Source organism: Opisthocomus hoazin, chromosome 11 (genome assembly GCF_030867145.1).
Source record: "Opisthocomus hoazin isolate bOpiHoa1 chromosome 11, bOpiHoa1.hap1, whole genome shotgun sequence".
Lineage (NCBI taxonomy): Eukaryota > Metazoa > Chordata > Aves > Opisthocomiformes > Opisthocomidae > Opisthocomus > Opisthocomus hoazin.
In genome coordinates this window covers 592,499-601,425 of record NC_134424.1, presented here as the reverse complement: position 1 = coordinate 601,425, position 8,927 = coordinate 592,499, and the positions used below count along the sequence as shown (strand labels likewise).

Sequence of the window (8,927 nt, the reverse complement as noted above, 5' to 3'; positions counted from 1 at the left end):
TCGTTAGCTGCCACAGTGAGACCGCAGACAATGGCTGCGAGCCAGCACCTGAGCCGCCCCAGCGGCGGGCAGCTCCCCGCACGCCGGCGCGAGCCCCAGGCTCTCCCTTCGGCCACTCAGAACCTCCACCCGAGGGGGTTTTACACTTTATTAAATACATCGCAGACACAGGAGCCTGTTTATTCGTTCTCCTCGCTGCGCAGTCTGGCGTTGGGGTTGGTGATCTTGATGGCGAGCTGAGCGGCTCTCTCCACGATTACCTTCCGGTTCTTGGAAGACACGTTGTGAGCAATCTCCGCGCAGTACGACCTGTCAGGACAGAGTGCGCATCAGGCTCGGCTCCAGCGGCGCCGACAGCAGCCGTGGCCAAGCACTCCAGTGCCCTGCCGCCAGCGGCTTCACCGCCCGGGAGCTGCCCCCGTGCCCCATCCCCGAGCCCGACCCGACCCGATGCAGGAGCTCGCCTCCAGAGCAGCTCGACCCGCACGCCTTTTTTCTTGCAAATAAAGTCGGTAAGAGGTAGCTTTTAATGGCGTTAATTATGTTTCAGAACAAAGTAGGAAGAGTAAAAGTGCTACAAGCAGCTGGGCCTGTCTGAACAGGTACGAGGCCACGGTTCTGACTGCTGTTCTGTCACAGTCACGCAGGCGCAGTGCTGTTCACCACCCCTACAACGCCACATTTCCCCCCAAGGTACGTGCCTGCAGCCCCACGGACTTACTTGTTGCTCATCATGAGCACCTCCAGCTCTTTGACGTTGTGGACCAGGAACTTTCTGAACCCCGTGGGCAGCATGTGCTTTGTCTTCTTGTTGCTGCCATAGCCGATGTTGGGCATCAGGATCTGACCCTTGAACCGCCGGCGAACTCTGTTATCGATACCTCTCGGCTTACGCCAGTTGCGCTGCAGAAATGCAGAAAATAGTTAATGATTATGGAACAAGGTTGGTCTGAGAACGGCTGCGTGGCTGTAACCCATCTCCAGACAGACCCACCACGCCAGACTACGGCTGTGTGGCCGTGACCCATCTCCAGACAGACCCACCACCCTGGCTGCCAAGGCGGCCAATGGGATCCTGGGATGCATTAGGAGGAGTGTGGCCAGCAGGGCGAGGGAGGTTCTCCTTCCCCTCTACTGTGCCCTACTGAGGCCCCATCTGCAGTGCTGTGTCCAGTTCTGGGCTCTCCAGTTCAAGAAAGATGAGGAGCTACTGGAGAGAGTCCAGCGCAGGGCTACAAGGATGGTGAGGGGACTGGAGCATCTCTCCTACGAGGAGAGGCTGAGGGAGCTGGGCTTGTTCAGCCTGGAGAAGAGAAGGCTGCGAGGGGACCTAATATATGCTTATAAATCTCTGCAGGGTGGGGGTCAGGAGGATGGGGCCAGACTCTTTCCAGTGGTGCCCAGCAACAGGACAAGGGGCAACGGGCACAAACTGAAGCAGAGGAAGCTCCAGCTGAACCCGAGGAAGAACTTCTTCCCTCTGAGGGTGACGGAGCCCTGGCCCAGGCTGCCCAGGGAGGCTGTGGAGTCTCCTTCTCTGGAGATATTCCAGCCCCCCTGGCCGCGGTGCTGTGCCCCCTGCTCTGGGTGACCCTGCTTGGGCAGGGGGTTGGGCTGGGTGACCCACAGAGGTCCCTGCCAGCCCCGAACATGCTGGGATTCTGTGACTACAGCTGCGTGGCTGTAACCCACCTCCAGACAGACCCACCAGGCCAGGCTGCCACGGCGTGGTCCGCTGCTCAACACCGACCCTTTCTGCTTTCCTTTTTCACCACCAACCACCCTGCCTGTCCCAGAACCCGTTCTGCAGCGAGTCCGAGCGACTCTTCACCTTGATCTTGACATAGCGATCAGACTGATGGCGGATGAACTTCTTGGTCCTCTTCTTGACGATCTTCCGTTTCACGAGAGGCCGGAGGGCAGGCATGGTGCCTAAGAAAGAGCAGCGGCGTCAGCAGGGAAGCCCGAGGCCGCGCGGGGCCCACTCCGCACCCGGTCCCTGTCGCAGGCTTCTCTTCCGTTCACGGGCCACGGCGGGGCCGGCGACGGAATGGGTATCGCCTGCGCTCTCTCTGCCTCCCGTCTCCGAAGCTGGCAGAGCACCGGCAGCTCTCCAGATGCGATCCTGGGAGGGTCGCGCTCTGTGTGTTTGCTCCCCGCTTCCCCGCCCCGACCACTCCAGAGCCCCGCTCCCCAGCGCCGGGCCTCCACCGCGGCCCGCTCGGCCCCGGCCCTGCGGAGCCCGGCTGCCCACTCCCGGGGCCGACGAGCGGCGGGAAGGGGAGCGGCCGGGGCAGCGAGCCCGAGGGCGGCGGATGGACGCGGATGGACGCGGATGGGGACTCACCGGGAGCGCGATGGCGGCCTTCGCCGCAGGCCCCGCGAAAAAGGAAGGCGCCCCCGCGCGCAGGGGCTTATGGGGTGCGCGGGAGGGCCGCGCTGTCGCTACCAGGCTGCGCTCACTTCCGCCAGTCCCGCGGGGCGCGCGGGCGTCACCTGGCGACGAGGAGGGCTCGCCACCAGCGCGCCTGCAGAGCTCCCAGCCGCGGGGGCTGCGGGGCCCCGTCGCCGATGGCACCGAGCAGGGCTGGTGCTGGGTTCGCGCCCTCCATGACTCGCGCAAGGCCACGTCCAGCTTCCCCGCGCTCCTTTCCCGCCTTCCCGGGAACCCTCCGAGGGCAACGGAAGAGGAATTGCCCCTTCCCGAAGCTCCGTGGTTCCCGCTCTGGGTTCGCTCGCAGGAAAACAGGGCGCAGTCGCGGCAGCTCGTTGCTCTTCGGTTCACCACGAAGCGCTCGGACGGCGCCAACGAAGGCCGCCCTGGCGATCCTCCTCCTGCCCAGGGCACCCTCGGCACCTCCGGCCCCATCAGCGGCTGCTGGCAGAGGGCCGGGGGCACGGCCCACGACCTGGGGAGGACAGCTGACCGCTGGCGAGCGCGGGAAGAGGGGAGAACCCCCGTGGCGGCAAGGCCTGCGCGGGGCCCAGGAGACGCGGCAGCTGATGTGGGAGATTGACGTTTAGTTCGATTTTGCTGTAGCTTTAGTTTAATTTTGTTACGTAGCTTTGCAGCTGTGTTGAGGTAAGAGTTACCCACTGACATTTAATTAGTTCTGTTCTTTGTAACCTTGCTAACAAGGACAGCTGTGAGCTCAAACAGTGCTAACGAGGACTGCTAGCGAGACAAACGACGAGAAACAAGGACTGACGGACTTGTAACCAGAACTTCACTGTCTGTGAGAGGCAGCTCTCTCGAACTGGTTCTGTGGTTCAGGACTCAGCCGACACAGACAACTCGGGAATGTTTGAGCCAAAAAGCATACAGTGAGGAGGACTACGAGCCTTCATCCAGAAGACCCCACAGATGATGCTGCGCAAGTGCTAAAGAGGGGTGGAGTATGATAATGAATTCCTAGAAATAATTATAATAATCACGCCTATTCCTAGAACTAATTGTAATCATCCAGCCTACTCAGATAAACTTCGTAATAAATAGGTGCATGCTTTGTGACTCGGTGTGCAAGTCAGGAGGAGCGATCCCCCTCGCACCCGGCGCTGCAATAAACAAACCAGCTTTAAACTCTCCCTGGGTCGTGGAGTTTCTTTCCGCACGTCACAGCCCAGGAGAGCGGCACCGCCCAGGCCCAGGCCGCAGCACACCTTCCTCCTGCCCGCCGAGGGAAGGCTGTCCCGGCAGCCATCACCCCACTTCCACAGCGCTCCCCAGCAGAGACCGGAGCGGCTTCGCCTGCAGCCCGTGTATCCGGGCCCTGTGGGCACCTTCTGCCCCAGGGGCTGCCGGGCAGGAGCAGCGGTGTGGGCACCGGGGCTCGAAGCGATGCTCCAGGGCTCAGCGTGACCCCTGGGAGCGCTCAGCTGGAGGAAGCCACAGAAACGGGGATGCACTCGTTAAAAACCCAGGGTTTAAACACTTTATTGCAGGGAGGGGCTGGGGCTGCCGTGCTGCACAGCTGCTGACGCTGTGGAGGCGGCAGCGGGCACTCAGGCGATGCTCAGCCGCTCCTGGTTCTCCCAGAGCCACGCGTGGTACACCGTCAACTTGTGGTCCTGCGGCTGCACCTGGCAAACAGCAAACGCAGTCAGCACCCACCAACACTCCCTCCCCAACAACCCCCCCGGCTGAGGCCCCCCACGCCCGGTGGGGAGCCACAGTGGGCCCCAGGCCCCCGCCGAGAGCAGAGCGGGCCCGCACAGCCCCCCGAGAGGGGCCCGGAGCGGCCAGGCCCCACCAGCAGCCGGGATGCGGCTGGCAGGAAGCACAGGGAACCCAGCCGTTAACCAGAGCAGGGAAGACTCTGACCCCCACACCAAGCAAAGAGCACAGTGGAAAATTACAGGGAAAACACCCAAGGTGACACAAAAATTATCTGAGGGCTGGAACCCCTCTGCTGGGAGCAAAGGCTGGGAGAGCTGGGGCTGCTCAGCCTGGGGAAGAGAAGGCTGCGGGGAGACCTTGGAGCAGCTGCCAGGGCCTGGAGGGGCTGCGAGAGAGCTGGGGAGGGGCTGGGACAAGGGCATGGGGTGACAGGACAAGGGGTGACAGCTTTAAACTGAAAGAGGGGAGATTTAGATCAGACATGAGGAAGAAATTCTTCACCCTGAGGGTGGTGAGACCCTGGCACAGCTTTCCCAGCGAGGTGGCAGGTGCCCCCTCCCTGGAAACCTCCAAGGCCAGGTTGGACAGGGCTCTGAGCAGCCTGATGCGGTTGGAGATGTCCCTGCTCACTGCAGGGGGTTGGGCTCCATGGCCTCTAAAGGTCCCTTCCAGCCCAAAGCACTCTGTGTTTCTATGAAGGCTTCATTTATAGGTTCAGTCTTGTAAAAGGTACATTCTGGGAACTCAGCCTACTGAGGATACAAAAATTGCTTTTTTTTTTCCCTTCAATCCAAGGGGATCCATAGGTAAACCCCAGCGCAGCGGAAGGACAGCGCGCCGTGGCCTGGGCCCCGGCAGCACCACCCACCTCCTTCCACTCGTCGACACAGAAGATTCTGTAGGAGTCGTTGCCGTACTTGCCGATGCCGTGCAGCTCGATGGGGTACTTCCAGCGCTTGCTCAGGTACTCATCTGCAACGCACGGCCGCGGCCCTCACTGCCTGCACGCAGGCCGGCCGCCGACAGCGGCTCCGGACCAACTCCCGGTCCTCTGCTACTCTAACACGTCTCCACTTCGGAACATTTTAAATGAAAAACACAAGTTTTAGCTATTTCCTGGTGCAAGGAGGCGATGAATCCCTATGGGGTACATCTTAAGCACCTTCTAAACCAATCACTGTGGGTGAGTTTTAATTAAAATCTCTCTCCTTAGCACCCACAGGGGAACACTTTTATTTCAAGTACAGCCAATGTCAGAATCTTAGAAAAATGCTGGCTGGAAGGGCGTTCTGGAGGTCACCTGATGCAACACAGCAGAGCCACCTCACCATCGTGCTGCTGAACACCGAATCGGTCTCGCAGGCGTTCCTGCCGCCTGCCACTCACAGGCGTCCCCAGACAGAGGCCCCTGGCAGAACTCGCTACGCACGCGACTTCCCTCTCAGTGAAGACAACAGGATCAGCAGCTTTGCACGTGTAAGACCAACACATCCCACGGCTGCACAAAACAAGCCACCAGCAGTACTTGCCAAACAGCATGAAGTCACGGAGCAGTGTGAAAACAATGCTGTTTGCCCCGCCAGGACAATTCAGCCCATCCCACAGACACTCAGGAAAACCCACCCGAGAACCTGACGATCGTTTTCGCTCTGAGTTCATAGAGGCCAAGAGGTTTGAGCAGCTCCGACATTTCTTTCCAGTCTGCAGTCCTGGTTATTTCGGGAGAAGGATACTTCTTCAGGAACTCCCAGAGCACAGGAATCGCCATTTTACCTAAGGGAAGAAATCACTATGAACAAAAAAACAAATTCTCTTTTTTGATTATCTACGTACACCTTTTGAAGTGAGCTTCTTCTGAGGCAAGAGGTACAAAACTAAAGATTTTTTTTTTTTTTTTTACACTGACACAAGTTAATATACATTTATTCTTTCATTAATGCCATCAAAAACTGGCAGCTGCTCTGACCCTGTAACACCACTCCAACATTTACACAACATGAAACTGTGTTACTCCACTTACCCGAAGTTTTATTGAGAAATATGGTTGCAATGAGAAGTTTCCACGGATCATGGAAAAGCGTTTCTTGGACCAGATTAAAAGGAGAACGTGGAGGAGTCCACTTTCTGAAGACCTTCCTTCTAGGTGGGCTGGGAGCTGTACACGGAAGCAACATGGGAAAATTTATTGGGCAGCGAAGGATGGATTCATCTACCTAGATGAACGTAATTTTAAAAAACAAAGACCTTTGGAAGCAGATTCATCTTTCTGGGGACACTGTATGCAGACAAAGCAGTGGCAATTCACACAAGTTCTACAGACCTGCAGGGGACCGCGCGTCCCCGGGCACAGGCTGCAGCACGAGCCATGGCTGCGCAGCCGTGCCCCAGGCACTTCTGAGGAGAGGGGCCGTCCCCCCCCACCACCACCCCGCTCCCGGGTAAGGGCAGAGCCGCAGCCCTGGGTACGCAGGGGTCTGCAGAGAACTGCCCCCAGCCCCTCCGCCCCACCACCTCGCAGCTGCCGAGGCACGCGATACCAGGCTTAGTGGCTGGTTGCAAGACACGAACCACCGAGGCTTAAAACGGGACGAGATCAGCGCTAGCGCGGTCAGCTGAGCTCTCCGGTGCCGCCCAAGCACGGCCAGTCCACGGGGGGAAGAAGCTCTCCATAACATCCCTCAATCTTGAGCCATCCTACTCCTCCCTCTATAAAAACAGAGCTATTTCCCTGGAGAATATTATACCTTCTTTACTGTATTTACTTGAAAAATATGGACTCGTTTTCCTCCTATCCACTTGTGTTCGTGGGGCAGACTCTTCTGCAAAGAAACAACACTTTAGCATTAAAAAGAAAAAAATACAAGCATTTTGCTGCCACATTGCATACACCACTTCCACTTTGTGTCATGATGGAAATATAAGGATTTCTTGCAGGTGTATGGAACACAAACGTGCCTTAGATTCACTCCAGTACTCCTCCATTTCAGCCCTGTGAAGAATCTTCAGAAGATAAATCGTTACCTTGCCACAGGAAACAGGTTCAAACTACAATCAAGGATCAGACGCTGCCCACACGCCCTAGCACACGAAACAAGCTAAACCCAGCCTGTTCTGTGAATCCACCTGACCAACAGTGCAACAATGCTCCAAGAGCGAATGCAGCGCAGGTGACGAACACCATTCTATCACACTCCACAGCTGAGGAGAGCGGCAGAGCAAGCTCCAGCTGTGACTACATCTGCATTCAGTTAAGTGCTGTTGGACAAGGAAAGGAGACGGATTCAGGTGTCAGCGCTGCTCGACCTGAAACAGAATGCTCTGCTCGTACGGCGAGGAGAACCCCTGGCAGAACGTTAGGATAATGCTCTGCTTGAAACCACACAAATACCTGGCGGCATCCTAACCGCTGTGAAGCTTGTCTTCTCACACAGCTGCGAGACGTCAGCGTCCGTTTCAGCGTCAGATTTAAAGTCCTGGCTACCCGGATTCCCTTGACCTGTCTCTGTCTTCAATCCGCTGGTTTTCTCCGCAGGTTTTGCAGCAGATGCGTCACTGGAACCCGTCTCCACGTGCTCCTCCTCTGCTCGGCTCCCCAGCTCCCGCCGCGAGCGAGCTGTCGCCGACCTTCGCCGTGTGTCTGGCCGGGACCTGGAAGCTCTCAAGAGAGTTCTTCCCACGTCCATAGGGTCTGTGTTCTGATCACCTGCGCCCTGACTGTCAGCAGCACGCGCGTCCGTCTTTCTGCAGAGTTTCTGGTTTTGAACACGCTCATTTTCCTGCTTGTTGCACGCTCTTCTCCGTCTTTTGCCTTGGGTATGATCTCGATTCCTCTCTTCGGAGCTCTTTCCAGTTTTCTTGCTCTGAGCACCTTTTCCACCTGCCCTCTTTTTCTGGGTTTTCAAACAACCCTCTGGGTTTATGCCTTTCATGATCAAATCTTGGCTTTCCAGAGTGGATGCAATGTTTTCCACGTGCTCGTTTCCAGCCCGAATGTTTCGAATCCTGTCCTCTTCACCATTCCGCACACCCAGGCCTTGCACTTGCCCGCGACAGTCCTCGTCCCCCCGAGCAGGCCCCGCAGCGTTCCTGCCGCGCCGCTTCACCCTCGAACGCGTACTCTGATACGGAGCTGTGCAACCCAAATCTGCTGCTTCCAGCGCTGTCTCCCTGGTTTTCCGAAAATACTCCACAAGCGCGCTTTTCGATCGCAGTCTGCTTCCTCGGGGGCTGCGGTACGAGAGACAAGCCAGTGAGCCACGACCTGGGCACCCCCGCGCTCGCAAACCGCTCCGCTCCTCAGAGAAACACAACGGCGAAGCTCCAGACGGCAGGGGGACCCCCGGGCGAGCTCCGGCGCCTCGACCCGCACCGGGGGAGGCGGGGAGCGCACAGAGAGCCGGGAGGGCGGAGCGGTTCGCCCACCTCCTCCAAGGGCTGCCCGGGGCCCCGCCGCGCCCCGGCCTCACCAGACGAGGACTAGGCCTGGGCCGGGCCGGGCCGGGCCGGGCCGGCCCTACCCGCGCGCCCGCCTCCCTCCTTCCCTCCCTCTCGCCGGTCGGCCGTGGGGCTCGCCCGCCCCGCGTTCCCTCGCCCGCCCCCGGGAGGCTGCAAGGGAAAGGAGAGGCCCGGGCGGGGCCCTGCTCCCAGCCGCACCCCCGCTCATCCCGCCCCTGCAGACCCTCACCCTCCAGCCGCCGCCGCCATCTTGGGCGCCTCCATCACGTGACGCGCCGCCGCTCCCGCCTCCCGTCCCGCGCCAGCCGGCGGGCGCCCCCTGTCGCGGCGGCGGACCAGCGTGCCCCCAGGCGCA

At 59.0% G+C, this 8,927-nt stretch overlaps 2 protein-coding genes across 3 annotated transcripts; both read right to left on the bottom strand.

The window, feature by feature from the left end:
• Positions 1-134: 134 nt before the first annotated feature.
• On the bottom strand, positions 135-2,432 carry RPL32 (ribosomal protein L32). The gene is made up of 4 exons (XM_075432519.1): positions 2,348-2,432; positions 1,832-1,932; positions 722-903; positions 135-309 (listed from the first exon to the last, which is right to left on the bottom strand). Exons 2-4 carry the CDS (start codon positions 1,925-1,927, stop codon positions 180-182), a joined length of 408 nt encoding a protein of 135 aa, XP_075288634.1. The 5' UTR covers positions 1,928-1,932; positions 2,348-2,432; the 3' UTR covers positions 135-179.
• Positions 2,433-3,909: 1,477 nt separating this feature from the next.
• MBD4 (methyl-CpG binding domain 4, DNA glycosylase) lies at positions 3,910-8,850 on the bottom strand. 2 transcript variants are annotated; one of them, XM_075433216.1, is made up of 7 exons: positions 8,802-8,850; positions 7,506-8,344; positions 6,862-6,936; positions 6,138-6,272; positions 5,741-5,890; positions 4,986-5,089; positions 3,910-4,080 (listed from the first exon to the last, which is right to left on the bottom strand). In XM_075433216.1, exons 1-7 carry the CDS (start codon positions 8,834-8,836, stop codon positions 4,003-4,005), a joined length of 1,416 nt encoding a protein of 471 aa, XP_075289331.1. In that variant the 5' UTR covers positions 8,837-8,850; the 3' UTR covers positions 3,910-4,002. The 2 variants fall into 2 exon arrangements, with proteins under 2 accessions (XP_075289331.1, XP_075289332.1); XM_075433217.1 differs by having other exon boundaries at positions 6,880-6,936.
• Positions 8,851-8,927: the final 77 nt, after the last annotated feature.

Excerpts from the sequence above, each read along its gene's own strand:
- RPL32 (XM_075432519.1), bottom strand. The coding sequence starts at position 1,927 with ATGCCTGCCCTCCGGCCTCTCGTGAAACGGAAGATCGTCAAGAAGAGG. Across the intron at positions 904-1,831 it reads ATCGCTATGTCAAGATCAAG|CGCAACTGGCGTAAGCCGAG; the intron begins GTGAAGAGTCGC and ends GCATTTCTGCAG. Across the intron at positions 310-721 it reads GTGCTCATGATGAGCAACAA|GTCGTACTGCGCGGAGATTG; the intron begins GTAAGTCCGTGG and ends CTGTCCTGACAG.
- MBD4 (XM_075433216.1), bottom strand. The coding sequence starts at position 8,836 with ATGGAGGCGCCCAAGATGGCGGCGGCGGCTGGAGG. Across the intron at positions 6,273-6,861 it reads AAGTAAATACAGTAAAGAAG|CTCCCAGCCCACCTAGAAGG; the intron begins GTATAATATTCT and ends TTCCGTGTACAG. Across the intron at positions 5,090-5,740 it reads AACGATCGTCAGGTTCTCGG|ATGAGTACCTGAGCAAGCGC; the intron begins GTGGGTTTTCCT and ends CGTGCGTTGCAG.